General features: G+C 33.6%; 1 protein-coding gene across 1 annotated transcript in view; it reads left to right on the forward strand.

Annotated features, from left to right (window-relative positions):
• Positions 1-18,360, forward strand: part of LOC120339640 (uncharacterized) — a 52,224-nt gene that overhangs the window by 5,492 nt on the left and 28,372 nt on the right. Inside the window, exons 5-34 of the mRNA XM_039407805.2 lie at positions 37-195; positions 447-578; positions 1,671-1,837; positions 2,272-2,691; positions 3,127-3,265; positions 3,669-3,804; positions 4,248-4,409; positions 4,781-4,880; positions 5,137-5,255; positions 5,393-5,473; positions 6,020-6,237; positions 7,067-7,160; positions 7,433-7,606; positions 8,505-8,602; positions 8,858-9,106; positions 9,352-9,756; positions 10,570-10,763; positions 11,009-11,152; positions 11,425-11,550; positions 12,136-12,293; positions 12,380-12,579; positions 12,934-13,113; positions 13,401-13,521; positions 14,031-14,278; positions 14,596-14,856; positions 15,291-15,410; positions 15,661-15,835; positions 16,292-16,423; positions 17,364-17,468; positions 17,838-17,967. Of these exons, the coding sequence (XP_039263739.2) occupies positions 37-195; positions 447-578; positions 1,671-1,837; positions 2,272-2,691; positions 3,127-3,265; positions 3,669-3,804; positions 4,248-4,409; positions 4,781-4,880; positions 5,137-5,255; positions 5,393-5,473; positions 6,020-6,237; positions 7,067-7,160; positions 7,433-7,606; positions 8,505-8,602; positions 8,858-9,106; positions 9,352-9,756; positions 10,570-10,763; positions 11,009-11,152; positions 11,425-11,550; positions 12,136-12,293; positions 12,380-12,579; positions 12,934-13,113; positions 13,401-13,521; positions 14,031-14,278; positions 14,596-14,856; positions 15,291-15,410; positions 15,661-15,835; positions 16,292-16,423; positions 17,364-17,468; positions 17,838-17,967 (5,147 nt within the window). The remainder of the gene's footprint in view (positions 1-36; positions 196-446; positions 579-1,670; positions 1,838-2,271; positions 2,692-3,126; positions 3,266-3,668; positions 3,805-4,247; positions 4,410-4,780; positions 4,881-5,136; positions 5,256-5,392; positions 5,474-6,019; positions 6,238-7,066; positions 7,161-7,432; positions 7,607-8,504; positions 8,603-8,857; positions 9,107-9,351; positions 9,757-10,569; positions 10,764-11,008; positions 11,153-11,424; positions 11,551-12,135; positions 12,294-12,379; positions 12,580-12,933; positions 13,114-13,400; positions 13,522-14,030; positions 14,279-14,595; positions 14,857-15,290; positions 15,411-15,660; positions 15,836-16,291; positions 16,424-17,363; positions 17,469-17,837; positions 17,968-18,360) is intronic.

Here is an 18,360-nt window from a genome sequence, read left to right on the forward strand (position 1 = left end):
AACTCCGTTTATTTTTAATATTATTATTACAAATAGGTCTTATGAGATTTGAACAAACATCTTTCCGAACGGTAACAGTAACAGCAAATCTAGAATATCGAACAAAGAAAAAGGTCAACAATATTATAATTAGAGGGAGAAAAGGACAAATTGAATTTACTCACAGTTACGACTCGGAGGGACTCAAACCTATTGGTAAGTAATTCAAAATAGGTGTAATAAATAATTAATATACTTCAAGTCACTTATTCAGATTTTTTTCTTTCATTCTACATTTTTTTGTTTTGTTCTGTTTTTGGATCCATAATTCATTTTCTGAAATACAATAGAGCATCATTTATTGTCGGAATACAGTAGAATATATAGGCATTAACTTGTCGTTTATGGTCCTGACGCACGAGTATAGAATTACAATATTCATAATCATTCTCATTATAATTTACTAGACGTTGTAGTAAAAAATACCATATCTACGTTGAGCACGCGAAGATATATACAAGTAGAATCAAGAATTCCAAGAGAACTGAGTATTCGGATCGACAGACAGAATATACAAATGTGTACTCCTACTTCATATGGTACGATTTTTATTTTTAAAATCACCGTTTTCCATTCACAGAGATATGGGTATGAATTAAGGTGATATTCAGCTGAAACATGTTATAGTATAAGACTATAGGTATACAACCATAACATAATGGTAAATGCATAATCATAGCATAAATCTAATATTTAGAATTGATTATAGTAAATGGATAAATATTTTTTGCGGCAAATAGATAAATGTGTTTTGGTATTCATCTGTTTCATCATTTTGACTATTAGGTTTTACGCTATTACTATTGTCTATAATGAAATTCTCTATATTGCATTTTAACTTGCGAAATACCAATAATCAAGAGCTTCACGCTTAAGGCTAAACGATAAACTGTTATTAAACACATGCTGATGAGCGCAATTACAACTTCCAGATTGATGAAGTATCACGATCACAGAGTAATTACCGGTACAAAAATTTCAAAATAGAAAGACAACAAAAAACTGCGACGATAATTATAACTTGCATAGTATTTGGAAATGATTCAGTTCACTCTGATTCAAATATTTGGTGAAATCACTTGTAATAAAACATCAGCATGATTTCACATTGAGGGATAATCTGTGCGATTCTGAATAGTTTACCAATGATGAATATATATATTCAATTTGTGTTTACTCTTAGAGCAAAATTTCATAATCTATTTTCCCAATAATGATGCTTTATAGTTTATACAATAACGCAAATTTGGTGAAGGCACTTTCGTTCATTATAAGTATCGGTATTCAAGTGGTTAATTGGACTTCTAGAATTATTGACTGCAGTGGTTAATTGTATTTCGGTTGGAAAAATCATTTTATTACTAAAAAATGAAAATTTCAAAAAATGAAAATTTTATACCCCTTCATTTTTCCAGTATCTATTTTTATTTAATTTCATAATTTTTTTTATTTTCATTTCAAAGTATTGCTGAAATATCACTATTATTGGCAGAGAAGATATATAAGGATGTTTTAAAAACTGCCTATTTCTGTATTCCAACTATGGATTGTCAAAATGTTCTTATGATTGTGTTAATTAGGAAAAAAATAGCTAGTTAGCTACCCCATTTAAAACATGAGTACCCATTTAGATGGCGATTCAGTTTTTGTTGGAGAATATGTTACTCTTCAAGCTAGTGTTGCGAGCGGATTTAACCTGACTTTTGATTGGAATTTCTGTGGCATTGAAGTTCGGAAATTTTCTACCCATATGATGAATCCAACTTGCGTCCATTCAGTGTGTCACTCCGATGCTCAGGTAAATAGAGTATTGAATTTTTCATTAATTAAGATCTTTCTCAGGAATAGAATTGACTTGTGCTGCACCTATTGTCAATGGGACCATCCGAACTGATGATTTAAGAACAGTCATAGTTTTGGAGATACAAAAGTTAGACCAACTCATATTAAAGCCAGATAGTAAATATACAGGCTTGTTGATGTTACAACGACAAGCATGCATTCGAAGAGTAGCCTACAACTTGTTAGTTTACCGGTCTTCGTACAATATATATATATATATTCAAAATACTAACATACTATACGACCAGTTACCCACAAGCTGTCTTCATACATGTACGGAGTGGCAGTTTGAAAAGCATAATTACATAATTATTGAGTATCACATGCTTCATTGTAAAACAAGAAACAGCACGCACCATATGACTTATACTCATGTTTTTTGTATTTTAGCCTTTCACATTTAAAGAGTCCGGGAAGTGCAATATTGAAGTACGAGTACATAATAATTTTGGTTCTGTGACGTCACATTTGCCCGTTTCAGTCATTACGCCCGAGTTGCGAGACCTTTCACTTACAGCACAACCTCTAACGTGGGGCGGAGACCCAGTCGTTGAAAATTCGGAAGGGCCTTCTACTCCTGTAGAGCCATGGTCGTTACCAGGTCATTCAATATCTGAAGGAGCAACGGGAGGACGAGGAGGATCGTACGCTCCTGAAGATTATCCGTCGAACAACTTTCCTAGCAAAATCAATTTTTACCCATTTGGTGATCGTGATGTCACACCTACTCCTCCAATTGAACAACTATTCCAGAATCATATTCCCCTGAAAACTGGACAATATTTGAAGGATGCTTCAATAAAGTTCGAGGTAAATTGCGTATCATAACATATGATTTGCGTAAATGTGAATCTACCTAAAGCAGAGGTTCTCAATCTACTGTGGTGAATTTTGCAAGTAAGAAGACATGTTGCCAATCAAATGTGACTGTTCACCTCAACGCAGATTGCGCCATTGTTGGGATTGTATCGTCCTCTGTTGTGTAGATGTTCCTCTGTTAAATGTCATCGCGCTCTCGCTGTGGCGGAGTAGCTGCCTAGTCTAGCCTAGCGAAACTTTTCAATATTACACTTAGGACACACTGGAAAAAGGGTTTATAATTTATATCCGTAACTGGACGGTAACTTTTACTTTTCAAATTTGCCAAGGGGTGAACGACAAAATAAAGGTTGGGAAATCCTGATCATAGGTATATTTATACATTTCCCTTCCGTTCAGATCAAAGTAACGTGTTTTATGTCACAGGCGTCTGCTTTTGTCACAAACTTTGAAGAAGGTTCATTTGTTGAAATCAATTTTGGAGACGGAGAAAGAATCTTTCAACCTATCGAAGTTGTAATACATGGGTTCCCTGATATGAGAAGAAAGAGAAGATCTGTACAAAGTACTCCTACCATTATTATATATATAGTGTACAACGCATGATTCTGCCTTACGTATGTCCTACAAAATTGTACTTACAACATAGTGAAGGGATGTTAAATTGAGAAATATCGTCCCTCGTACAACTTACCGACGGTCTGTAACAAGTATCGAGAAAGCCTCATCAATTGGATTTTTTTCATTTTCGTGTTTCAGATTTCAATGTATTGTTTGATATAGCTACTGTGCACTTTTAAAAGCTAACACATTTGAAAAACACAAATTACAACATTCACATAAACGAAATTCATTCACCACACTTCCGAGTGATATTTCTTGTAATTATGTTGTTTTTCATAGTAATCTAACATTTGTTAGAAAATTTATGTTTTAGTAGGAACTAGAATGAAATTTTAATTATTTAGATTCAATCAGAACAACATGGACTAAAGTCGAAGAAAAAAATTATTTTTCTAACGAAAAAACAGATTCAAAGAGCACGGATTATACCAACATGTCGTTTTATTCGTGGATAAAAGATAAACAACGACCCAAAAGGAGGTAAATAGGAACGTTCGTTACTTTGTTGTATGCAATGAAGGTCGCTCCGAGTATGATCGCATTGAATATTACGTCTGTCCTTCAAAATAAGATGAAGAAGACCGTGTTATCATGTTTCGGCCTGTTCTATAATAATGTTTTGATTTTTTTTTTGTTTGAATATCATACCCAAATAATTGCAATTATTGAGTCATTTCCCAAGTTTTTAAGCATCTATAAATCTCACCTTGTACGTTTAATATTTGGTACTCCCAGAGTATGTGAACCAGGATGACGGACACCGGAGCGTAGTATGTGTACCAGATTACATACTTCGGGGGTACCTAATATTTTGCCCAATTCATAAAATAAACGCGATGAAATATATCGAAAGAATATTGTTAGTTTGAATATTGTTTTTTCATTTTATGTGTTTCAGCTAATATATTTTGTTTTCTTTTTAGCATCACAACGAATGATAATGGTTATGAGGACTATTTAAACAACCTTGGTCAGCTGGGACCGTACACTTCAATAGGAGAGGGAGGACAAAATCCCGAGGTAGAGTTTACTAGCAGAGACGGTGGATTTCGTATGAGCGAAGGGTTCGACTTCGATTCGACTAGGTACCGATTGATTATATGTACATATAATAGTTGACGACAAGAAGCGATATTAAACAAGAATTTGAAATAATAGTATATAAAGCTATTTCAAAGGAGGTTCCGAATCTGTGACGAATATATTTTAGAATCCCAAAATAAATCAAAACTAACTATTACAACTTCGATTACTCAACTTCTCTACTTGCCTCTAAGTCTCAATATTGTCTTTTCTCTATATACGAGACAATTTTACTCAAAATAAGTAAATGAAAATCCGGAATACCAATCGAGTGCTTTAAATATTTTAATCGCTTCAATTTTTTTTATATACCGGTATGCGGGCAAAGAACTGAATAAATTGTACTCTTATGAAAAATTATCTTTTTTTGCAGTTACCAATTGGTGGATGTAATATACGGGGATAATTGTCATCACTCATTGAAGTTTGAACATTCTTATAAAGTTTCTGGAAAATTTAACGTCACATTGAAGGTATGCATAGGGAAACAATGAAATTCGTTTTTTAAAACTGTAATTAATTCTGTGATTTTGACTGGTAAGCTTGCTCTAACAACTATTTATATTTGGTATTATATATCAGTTTGTTCATGAGTTTAGTAGCATAGTCTGAAAGTACAAGAATCACGTACATAGATTTCAAATTACTCTTGATAGTTGAGGCCTGCAGTTTGAGAATTGAATTATGTCCGAATATTTCGTTTAATTTGTTTGTATATAACGCTTTCAGCTTCACAATGGAACATATTCTCTATCTACTTTCGTCAAGTCAGGTCTTCAGGTACTTGATGGAACGCCAGAACTAAATATACGATGTCCAGATACTACTGAACTGGGAAAGAGTATAATGTAAATGGTATTTATTTCATAAAACTTTTACCTGAAGTTGGACAATACTGGAACCGGTTAAATTTCAACGATCACTGTATAGCCAGTTTTATTTTATCGAGTATTCAATAATTTAATTCTCTGATTATCTTGTTTAGTTTGAGTGTGTCATCAACCATCGAGTTACCTGATATTTTAACATGGAAGATCTTTCGAAGATCTGCAGAGGAAGACGCATGGTAAGTTAATATGTATGATATTTTCAGCTGAAATTTCCAGTTAAAATTAGTTGTAGTCAGAGTTGTAAGTTTAATGAGTTCGCTTCCAACTTCTTATTTAGTTCTGGTTAGTCTAGGGAACTGGTCTCAAACCAGTGGCCATGGCCCACATCTGGGCCACAGAAACATTTTGAGGTGGGCAACAAACCTATTAAAATTTGCTATGGTTATTGAAAAATATAGTTTTGTTTGCGTCACTATAGTTAACTTTTGATTGTAGTAGCAATGAATATTTTATGATGATTTTTTATTTCAATTATTTAAGTGAAAGTGTTTATTTTTGCAAAAAAAGTTCTTGTTTTTTTTTATCGTTTTTATCTTGCACGAAAAAGTTCATGGGCCGCAGAATTTCTAGGCTACGAAAATGGGTCACGAAAGGTGAAGGGTCGAGAACCACTGGTCTAGGGCTTGACCTATTTATAACATAAAATCGGATAATTATATCGGCGCTTGCATGGATGTCGATATTATTAGCCTTCAATAACATGATGTTAAAAATCATTTCAGGGTTGAAGACGAGAATCTTGAACAGCGAGGATATTCATTTAAGAAATCATTCCTGTTGAGAGGATTTTATAAAATCGAAGTTTACTCATCAGACAAGCAACCACCGTCTACATGTGTGCTTCAAGTTGAGGAGCCATTATCTGGGTTATCCGTGAAAACTGACTCGAAATATGTTCAAACAGGAACACAGGCGATTGTAAGAATATCTTTAGAAGCGGGTAAGGTTTACTAACAGTTATATCATATGTTCATTACAATTATGTTTTTTTTTAAAACTTCGTTCCCAACATATTTGCGACTACAAATTATGCATAATATACATAAAAGCATTTTAAAAAGGATATATTACTGAAAGCCTAACATTTCAAAGTTGAGGTATATAGTTATAAAGAGCACGGACCGGTGTCAGCCAAACGATTAATTTGCCAACTTTCGAATTTTGAATACATCTTACTGAAACCCCCTGAAATTTACTGGCAATGGGAATTCGAAGCGTCGGCAAGGCAAGTAATCGTTTAGCGAAGGGGTGTGCAAACTGCGGCTCACAAGGAAAAATTGTGTGGCCCGCGAAGAAGTGCCAATTTTGAATGGTGTGCCCGCGTAACAAGTTTTTAGTTTAGTTGATCTGGTACGTGCGAGCAATTCCAAACCCAATAGCAGTTTCCTTTAGAAATTTATGTATTTCAACTTAACCATTTCTGCAGGAACCCTCAATATATCGTAAGGTCAATACCAAAAAGAAACAATTTTTTGTGCCTGCAACTGCTAGAAAGGCTATCATGAATAAAAGTGCGGCCCGCGGCAACACTCAGTTACTTGTATCTGGCCCTCCTGTAATAAAGGTTGCACACCCTTGGTTTAGCTGACGCCGGTGAATATACCTGATGCAATCAACCAAAGATATTTCAATGTTAATAAAAATCCAAATGCAAAAAAAAATATGCAAATTTCTATAAGAGTGAATTTTTTCTATGTCTAAGAGAACGTTAAAAATATAATATTTTGTTTATAAGAAATCCTATTACTAGTTAAATCATTTATTTCTAGGAACGTCTGCCAGTTTGGATGTTGCACCAGATGATATTCATGGAATGGTGAATATTGAAAAAAGCAGTAAAGGCAAATGGAACGCCTACTTCAAGTAAGAGATTATATTGCTCTTATTCTTCAATACTTTATTTCTTTGTTCGAAAAAGATACAGTTTATTAGAATGATAAACATTGACGTTGAAAAAACATGTTTTAATATTTTTTTAACCGTACAAACGCGATTTGTGTTCTTCAAATTTACTGTTTTCCTAGTTACACGTTTATATGTTCCCTCTCTGTGATTTAAGTTACGGTACGAATCGATTCCGTTGAAATTTACCTTTGTAAACTATTTGTAAAAGAATCCTCACAATTACTTTCTAGTGTTATTGATACAAAATGCTATGAACTAACGGTAAACGCAAAAAATCCTGTTTCGAATATCTCATCCGATGTCGTTGAAATTTGTGGAGAAGAACCAATATCAGGATTTCAAGTACAATTGCCTGACATTGCTGATCTGAACTCCGAGGTTCCAATAAAGATCTCGTTTGAAAGGTATGGATTGATAGGAATATAATGATAATAAAGTTGTGGCTGTTTGGTAATGTAAAATATTTTACAGAAGGCGCTCTCAACTTGATAGAATGAAATATCTCTCCTGACTTGCATAGTTGGGCAGAGATGAAGTTAATCATATATATTCTAAATATTCTTTTAATAGAATAGGATCAAAACTAGTGAAGTTGCGAAATATAAGAAAGCATATTCAAATTGATGATCCTCTTTCAAACAAGTTTCAACGCTAAATTAAACGTTAAACCTCTTTCAAACAAGTTTCAACGCTAAATTAAACGTTAAACAAACGTAAATGTACATTCCATTGAATCTAAAGTGCTCCATTTAAAGTCTATAAGCACAACAAACATTCATATATGGTTGCATAGAAAATTCATTGTGGTATTATTGACATTCTCCGATGTTTCCCAACATATCATTCGGTTTATAACAAAGAAGGGGATAATCTATAACAAAGCAAAGCAAGTGGCATATTTTTCACTACTTTTGACAGTTTATTTCATTTTCATTATTTATTCTTTGTACATTCATATACTTGTGCAGTCAACGTTTATGCTGTATCACTAGTCTACATAAAAATTGAACTAACTTGCATATTTTGGTATGTGTTTGGTTGTTTTTGTTTCATATCAATGTTTTTGTGGTTTTGTACGTCGATTCAGTAAAACTAATCTTGAGATTTGAATGACTATTTGAGGTAGTAATCAATATGATTTATTCGTACAAGGATTGGTTATATTGAATCGAACGTAGTGAGTCTGCAATGACATGGCAGAAACCGCATGTGCTCTTACGTAGGCTATATGCATAGATACGAATTTGACTCACAAATAAATTACATTGCTCCATATTTTGACTGTGTTACTGATTTTTTCAGAGGCTCGAACATACATATTACAGTCAATGTATTCACTCTGTTTGGGATGAGCAATGAATCTTTCGATCGAACTATCACAGATTTTAACAAACGTGGAGGTACAGTGTGAACTATTTTGGTTTTAATCATAATTATTTAATTACAATCTAATCTAATTGTAATGAATAGATCTAGAATGTTAATTACTTTACACAAATGTACATACTTGTAAAGCAATCATATCACAACTGTATATATGGATGCAACTCACGAAACAGGATGAAATCATTTTGTGGGGACATAACTTGATATGTGCAAAAACGTGAAACGTTTTACATTGGTAACAGGTGTAATATCTGTATTTATATTTGCAGTTGAGATTTTGTCTCCACAGCTGACAAAACTGGGAATATACCGTGTAGTTGCGAAAGCAAGTAACCGTGTACCTGCTAAAACACAGACTTGTGATAAAATGTCTGTGTCATCAGAAGCAGAAGTGCTTGTGACAAAATTTATCTCACCGGATGCTAAAATATCTATCGAAAAACATATGATTTCTCGGGCAAAAGAAAATCAAATGGATGATATGCCCTGGTCATATGTATACGATGCAAAATTAGATGGTAGGATTTTTTTACGATATTTTATACTACGAAAATATGGCTTGTTGGAGTTTTGAATGAAAATTGCTTTTCACATTTAAAACTTTACAGCAATAGTTCTGAACAACTATCTTGAACATTTTAACCTCCAAAGTTTTGTAAAATTAATAATTGACGATTGTAAATTTTTTGTTGAGCTGTTCTTTTTCCTAGGATTGTCAATTTTTGTTACATAGCGTATATTTATACTTTCTTGATAATGCTAGGAAAGCTACAGAATGGAGAAGGATATTTATACAGATGGACGTTACAAACAGTAACAAAAATGGGAGATAAAACTATCGGAGTTTTATCCAAACGTTACACTCCCTCCCCGCTATTTGGAGTTGAATTACCTAAATGCATCGCGCTTGTCAATTCACCTGATGACGTCACGTTGAAATATGACGTCAGTGAAATGGGTGAGATGTATGCTGCACAATCGCCCATTTGTAAAGTGTCAGTAGAAGTTATATCTGTAACAAACAATGCAACGGATTTTCATGTATCAGTCGGTGACACAGGCAAATTGTCAACTGGATTGATTTTACCTCAAAGTAGCGTTATTGAAACAAAAAGTTCTTGTGAATTTGATATAAAATGTCCTGACGAAGCAGCACCGTCTTGCGAAGGTGAGTTCAATGATTGTAATATATATAATACATCGGTTTTTGCTCAGGCAATAGTGACAAAAAGCTTTGCCTATACAGTTTGTTTTATTTTAATTACCAACGATTCTAACAAAAATAAGTAACGACAGTTTGCCATTAGCTACCAAGTACCAAATTTTTGTGGTTAGGTAGTATTACTCTTATCTTTGCAAAAACCATTAATTATCGAGTGTATATTTGTCACAGTTGATCGTTTTATTGAAGTTTGCACATTTTTACCGGCAATACAAAGGCAGTGGCGTAAAAATAATAGGATAACGGTGTAATCCCGTGGAGTAATATAATCCAGCCCGCGACGCTTCACTGAATTATAAGTATCAAAACACCCGTTTTGACCGTTATATTCTTTAGACCGAATTATATTATAACCAAACAAGTATATAATTCACAATTACTCGTTTAATGAGCCTATAATTTTTTTTATAATTAGACAACTGGCATCAAAAAGCAGAAAAGTTGATGCTAAGTGCAAAAGGTCCAATGGCGCTGAAAATATTCAAATAGAATATATTGAGATGCAATGAGTAAATAAATTTAAATTCAATTCGAGAGATGTATCACTGCTTGATTTTTATTATAAAAAGTATCATCCGTTTGGTTTTCAACTTTATAAAAATTTGTGCGGCCCGCCAATGACTTGCAACCCTCAATTTTGGCCCGCGAGCGACAAAAGGTTGCCGACCCCTGGTGTAATCATTTGTAATTCTCACACATGATAATGACGGAAATAAGATGTATAAAATTCCATGCTTAGATAGATCACTTCTATTTCAGTTTCTTTCGGAGATGGTTCGGAGCCAATGAAGATTCATTCAAATTCAAACTGGAATTCGCTTAGCCACGCCTATACAATACCTGGTCTTTATGAAATCACGATTAAATCATACAGTCGACAAACTAGGAAATCGACCATTTTAAACTCTACAAACGTAGTTGTACAAGACAAAATTTTAACCTTAAAGCTTGAGGTATGATTTACTTGCCAAATTTCGTAAGTATAGCAAATAAATAGTACAATGTTTTGCACGTTTTTGTATTTTTTATCTGCAAAAATTAAACCAATTGATTTTCGCAAGCACGTTTGTTTTTCGCTACTGAAAACAAGTACACGATTAAGGATTACATAGCAACTATACAAAAGACATACTATATACTACAGTGTTGCGGGCATACTATCCATTTTCCCATTGTGCTAAAAAAAGTTTTATTTTAGGGAATAGACGTTTTGTCATTTGAAGAAAATCCTTCTGGTGTATGGAAAGCAACGGTTCAAAGTGGTTCAGATGTAGTTTATCATTGGTCTGTTAAGCATCAGAATGAGACAACACTGCATCAAGAATATTCAAGAGCGGAAGAGGTTTAGTTTTATTTCCTCATGTTTGAACGTATGACCAATCTGAACACTGAAAAATTTACAATATTTACCATAAGGATAAAACATCATTGAATGATAGATGGCCGTTTTTTTAAAGTAACTAAAAATGACAACATTTTGCTATTTTGATTTTACTGATTTACTGACAGTATTTTGAAGGAAGATTTGATTCCAATTTCTGGCTCGTTCTCATCAAATATTGCAGCCTTGTTTGTGGATCTCAATAATTATATTTCTTTATTTTTGATTTTTAGTGGAAATATACTTTTCCACACCCTGGTGAATATATCTTGGACGTTGTGACTTTCAATGATGTTAGCAGACAATCTGGAAGGCAACGTGTCACCGTGCTCCAGACACATTGGTATTTCAATGTCCAGGTATACGTTTTAAAATAAAATTTATTATGAATTATCATTATATTATTTTAATTTTTTATTTATTATAATACCTTCTAATAACTTTCCTATTGGAACGCTTTTGAAAAGATCTAAAGTTAAAAAAGCCCTAAAGCCACGTTAACGTGGCTAAATCAGTCGTTGTAATCTGCAGAAAACTGTGGTTTTGAGTATATATCGTTAATTGAGACTGAGAGTTCAGTATAAACGTATATGGTGTACGGCAGGTGCTTATTTATTTCTCTTATTATATTTATCTAAAAAATGGAAGTTTCATAATTTATCATTATTTCCAGTATGAAGAAAAAATGTTCAGTTAAATTCAGGCAACAAAATATGAAATGTCCACTCACACTTCAAATTGTAATAAAAATATATTCATCTACTTTTTTGAACAAAAACTAAACTCTTGCTGTCTCGACACAATCTTCCTGAATATTTACCACCTTTAACGAAGTAGTGATCATATGATTTCTATCACCACATCCACTGAAAATATTTTGAGATGCCATGTCGAAACATGGTTTAGTTTGTTCAGGAATATCACAATCCATCTATTGCATTCAGGCGAACAGTTCTATCTTGGGTAAACCATCTTCATTCATAGTGAGCACAAACGCATCATCAAATATTGTTGCAGTAAGATTTGAAGATTCCGGGAAAACGATTGAATATGATCTTAGCTGTTTGGAGCCGAACTTTACAGCAACGAATGAAGAGAATAAGTAGGATAATACTTGTTGTCATTGAGAAATTAGTATTTGACGGTTAAGAATTTAAGTAATTAATCTATATAATCATTTTGTTTTAGAATTATCAAGTCTTATGTGATAAGTTATACATACAATCAAACCGGATCGTACGAAGCTACATTCAGTTTATTATCCCGTACCGACGATGACAGGATGAAACGACTTTATACCTTGAAAACAGATGTAATGCATAAACCTGCCCCAAAGAACCTTCTTCTTGATGTTATTGGTGGGGATGTAACTGTAAAGGATGGCAAATGTAAGTTTCTCAATTGATATGTTTCTATGTATTTTGTCTCACGTAACTTTTATAATATATAATGAGTTTTATAGCACTTTTATGAACTTCTGCAGTACCAAAATATGTCCAGTACATCGATATAGTCAAATTATGAAAATGCACACATTATGACATTCCAATATATTATCACTATAACGACACCTTTATGATGTGTGCAATGCCATTCTACAATAGGAATGAATGACGTGATTTACCTTAAAAATAAATATCTTTCAGTTTCAATTCTGACTCCGATGCTTGTGCAAGAATTCTTGTTAGATTTACAAACCTGCATCAATAATCAACCTAACCAACATTTCTAAAATTGTTCAGATTACATTGCGACGTTTAACGAAGTTGTCATCAGAGCAACAACAAATTTTCACACCGAATTCTTCTCCTGGGATGTCTGGAATATTCAGGGAATGCGACGTGATATGATTCATCCGCCTTCACCAGTCGAAGCAACAAATTCGAGCACGGCTAATTTTAGTTACATGATTGAACAACAAGGTAGAATAACAGAATTGCATTGAGACAAAGTTGTAAAAACATACGGGTGTGGTATCGTTGTGCTCAATGCCCTAATCTTTACTATTTTGGCGTGGTAGGTCAGAGATTTCTTGCTTGTGGCTACTAATTTTCCTGATGTTTGGTAAATTCTATAAATTTTTTGGAAAAAGGTCGTGAAACATCAAATAAAAAACCAATTGCAACAGTGTGCAACAGAACAATTGTGGATTCCAATCAGTATACTTTCGTATATTTTTATATCGTGAATGGATATTTTAATCTTTTAGGTATTTATGAAATCAGGGCGACATCACACACAGATGTGGTGAAGTCTTCTTTGATAATCGAGGCTCAAGAAATAATAAAAAAAGTCTGGGTTGACAAACCTTATAACCCAAGAGATACCAGGTACGATTAAACCCAGAACAAAAGAGCAATGCTTAAATATATGGGCACGAAAGTCCTAGTGCAAACCGCAGTACAAATAGTCTGTGCGACTTGTACTGAAATTCGTTGTCCGATGATTTGTAACGAAAAGTGTATTCAAAATCTTCAAACTAAAATTGCAAAACAAGTTTCAACGCCCTAGGCCTAGTCATTCACATCGGTGCCGGTAAGACTGCAGTGAACTCCGACTTTTCAGGGAAGATGTCAGACTGGCCTTACTTGTTGTCACGTGGTCGTACAACATACACAGAAATAGCAAAATTTGTGTTGAATATCGAGTCCGGGGAGGAGTTTTAATGAAAATATAAAAAAATTCAACAGAATTTCACCGCCATAATTAAGCATTACGTCCCATATAAACAAAAAGACCTTATCATACTCATGAGAGAAAAAGCCCATATGGGACAAAAGGTGATTTTCCTAAACTTTATATAAATTATAATTCTATTAATTTGAATCGTTGTTTTTAGATTTGTCAACTTCTGTCGACTGAAAAGGAATTCAGTGAATAAAACAGTTGAATATAGATGCGACAGTTTGACTTTGACTGCATTTTCGTACGGCTCTCAAGTTACATTCTATTTTTATATTAAATTTCGCCCGGAAGTCCCAGGCGACTATACTGTTCCAACTGAAGTTATTGATGTAATTCAAGCAAAGTCAAAACGAAAATTACATGGACCTGCAAAAGAAGCTTCAATTGAATATTCTTTCACAAGTAACTTATTGGTTTTTAGTTTATGTTGAGAATGTAGGCTACCCCGACAGGTGTTAATCTTCAATTATTTCTTCCTAATGAATCCCCGCTCCAATAGTTAAACCAATTTGACATGACTTGTCATCGCGAAATGGGATATTTTGGGTCCGGGGTCACATTTTCAAAGATTCTGGAGTCGAAGCCAATTTTTTTTTTAAGTCGAACTCGAGTGTGAATTTTTTCTGACTTCACAGTCCTGGTAACCACTAGATGTCAGAATTTACACTTCAACCTGAATGTTTTCTCATGCTTCATTATAATGAAATTATTCTGTACAGAACAAGGTGTTCACTCGATTACTATTGTTGCTTCAAACAACCTCGGAAACCAATCAGCCGAAATTCCTGCTGAAAAACCTTCATTTGGTCCAACGAGACCCTTTCTCTTTTACGCTCAACGACCGGTTGCCAGAATTTCTCTCAGTCAAAGTACGTTTTACGTTGCTCTGGGAGCTCTTTCATCGTTCGAAGTCAAACTAATTAACACCAGACAAGTTGTCAAAGTGAGATGGGATATGGGAGACGGAACAAGACTTCTAGGTACGTTTTTGATATACTCAATCATATAAATAGATAGATATTCATTTAAATTCGCTCATATTGCAAAGCAAGCCATTGTCTACATTTTATCTATGTACTCGCCAGATAAAAACAATGATTACGTCAACTTTGCAGCATCACCTGTTCATCAGAATCAAGGCACAGAATTTAACTAAACATGACCACGCCACTGTCATGACCTTAAATTTAGATAGCGACGTTTTGAAGTTTTAAAGGTTGTGTGACATGACTGCGCAGTTATGGATATTGTGTGCTTCACGATGCCAAGTTTTTTGCTGCTTGTAAGCGAGTGGACCCAACAGACATTTGGTAACGCTTTATAACTGGTAACGTAGGCTGGTGACAAAAGCAGTTACTGGCAAGAATTTGAAGCATATGACGTACTGAATAAAATGAGTCTATTCCAATTTAAGGTCAAACCGTTCAACATGCATACAGAACACCTGGAATAAAAACAATGAATATCGTTGCAGAAAATTTTGTGAACTCTAAAAGTACATCGGCTTTTGTTAAAGTTGAGATTCCAATTGAAGGTGAGTTTTCACCGTGAAGTATATTAACACTATATAGGTGCTTTTCGTTTTCTTGAATTCAGAAAACGGATTTGAAATAAAATTAATATAACCATAATAAAATCATGTTCAAGATATATATTTATCATTCTACCGAGCAACTTTTTCATATTTTATTGATGTTTAGGAAATAAATCAAAAAGCTGTCAATTGTTTATTTTTTGTCTAAGTCATAATGTTACATTGCCTCATCTATCTTTTTTAATTTCAGATGTGAAAATTCAAGAAATGCCTCTAACCTACTCAACTCTCAGACCCGTTAGACTTAGGGCGTTTGTGAAACCATCCCAATCAGCTTCCAATTACACCTGGTATTTGAGAAACGATAACAATACGGAAACGAGTTATAGAAATTTCATTGACAATCGATTCACTAAAAGCGGAATGTGAGTTGGATATATTTTTTTCAATATATATATTCAATGCATATTTATTTATTTCTGCATTTTCCGCACTACATGAGGCTGCCACCATGTCGTTTCATGTTGATAATAGATGGTTGACGTAACAGTAAGCAAAGTACCGTTATCTCGCGTAAGTTGAACTTCAAATTAAATTTTATGAACTGATTGTATCAACTATTACTTTAGATATTCCTTCCATTCCGTCAGTTACTAAATATTGTCAGCCAGCCAATTACGCTAAAGTCTTTAAACAATTTAGTAATACAATTTGTCAATTTGTGTGTTTGATGTTTGACTGTGACAACTGTGATTGTGTTTTACATTTTGAATACACGAAATTCATGAGGGATGTGAAAAAATTTAATTTTTTAAAACTTCATACAAATATTACAGATCAGACAAGCAATTGTTCTGAATTGTATGCCCGTTTATATACAGGTATTTGGTAAAAGTAATTGCTGCAAATCATGTCAGTTCGATGGAGTCCGAAGCCATTGAGATAGAAATTCAAGAACCGATTCATGCAAAATTTATCGGCGATGAAGTCGTTCGAAGACATAAGGAAGTGACGTGAGTATTTAGATAAGACAAATATACAAGTTAATCATCACACTGTTGAAGAGTTGATAAATATTAATATAATCATGAGATAAAACTGTCATAAAACTAATTGAACTCGAAATTATGTAGTGTGTCTAATCATACCAATCACCAATTACTAACAACCATATTTTGTTTTCGTTTCATTCCCTCATTCTATTACTCTTTTGTCCCACGCCCGATTCATGAGATTAGACATGAAGGTCTTACATCCTGTGGGTAAACAGCTCAGATGTACCAGGAACCCAAGGTTCTAATACATAATTAAAATTTATAAAGTTGGGAATTTTAGTTTTCAGAGTTCAGGCACTCAAAATTCTAATACATAATTAAAATTTATAAAGTTGGGAATTTTAGTTTTCAGAGTTATTATTGGTGAGTATAGCTTGGTAGCTAACTAACGAATAACTCTCACTAGAGATTATATGTGACAACCAGTAAGACCGCCAGGCGGCCCTTGAGATTCCCCTACTGAACAGGCTTACAATATTCAGAAATGCGGAACTGTGTAAAGCGCGGGAATAACATAATTGCCAACTCTGCCATTTAGTTATATGTAATGGCGGCATGCCTCAACCGAAATATTTCTAAACCATACAGAAGTATTGTACCAATAAGAGAAGGTTGACTCGAGTTTGAAGCAGTTTAAGATCGGGTCAGAAAAACAGCACCAGTGGTAGTTAATTGTGCATAACTAAAATGGAAAATTTTATGTTTTTGTGTTTTTTAAAGAAATCTTAGAATTCATCAAAAATGGCGCTTCCAAAATGTTTATCCAATTTGCTGTACAAGCAGTTGTACTATATTAAACTTACACTTATATAGCATGGGAAATTTTTCAATACAATTGAATATTGTTTTGTGATGAGCTATCCTACATTTTCTGATAAATTTTTCAATTCGATTACAGGATGTCTGTACAACTTCACACAGGAAGTGATGTATCAGTATACTGGAGAATAGATGGCAAACCTCTGGCCAACAAAACTTTGGAGATAAAGCATGTATTTGAAAAGTATGTATTTTATACAAGTATTGAACTTAATTACGTAGATTTTTTATTTTTGCATCAAAATTTCAACAATAAAGATTGATTTTATATTGTTAATAAGACTTATCGATTAAAAATGAAAGGTTTATTTTTGCAAATTGGACAATTTTGTCTTGTCGAATTCAGAATCAATATTTTTTCCAGGTTGTTAGTTATTCAGAGTTTAGTAATAGATATATAGTTTGCTTGTATTTGATTGAATTTTGCTAAATATATATAGATCATATTCGAAATTATCGCTAACAGTTAAATCGGCTTGTGTCAGTTAATTTCTCCGTATTACAAGAAACTTGTTCTCATCAAAATGTCACTTGATTTTTACCTCATTTACAGGAAAGGACAGTATAAAGTTCACATCAATCTCATCAATAAATTGGGCTCATTCAATATTGAAAAATTAATATTTGTTGAAGATAGAACTTGTGATATTCCAAAAGTCAAGATTTCAAAAGGAGATGTTTGGGTAAAAACTTTTGTATTTATTGTATGTATTGTATCTATTCTGCTTTTTGAACATTTTTGCTCACCTGTTCTAGAATATGTAATTACTTTTTTTGTCTTCCCTTGCAAACCTGGTCTCAGTTAATAGGCAAATGCTTTTGATCTATTTGGTAATCAAAATGCTTAGTAGGGAAAAATAATAGTTGGTTAATGGATGATTTATTAATTTAATGTAACTTTGCTGTTGGACCAGAGAACTGTTTTACAAGCCCGAAGTCTTGCTATAATGATATCTGCAGCCTCATCTATAATGTCTGCCTCTTATTGTTATTGGCAATGGCCAACTAGTTAGGTCATTATCTTGGTCCTAGTGGTAATATGAATCTTGGGTTCAAGTTATAATCAGACCAGTGCT

This window comes from Styela clava, chromosome 9, assembly GCF_964204865.1.
Source record: "Styela clava chromosome 9, kaStyClav1.hap1.2, whole genome shotgun sequence".
In the NCBI taxonomy this organism is placed as follows: domain Eukaryota; kingdom Metazoa; phylum Chordata; class Ascidiacea; order Stolidobranchia; family Styelidae; genus Styela; species Styela clava.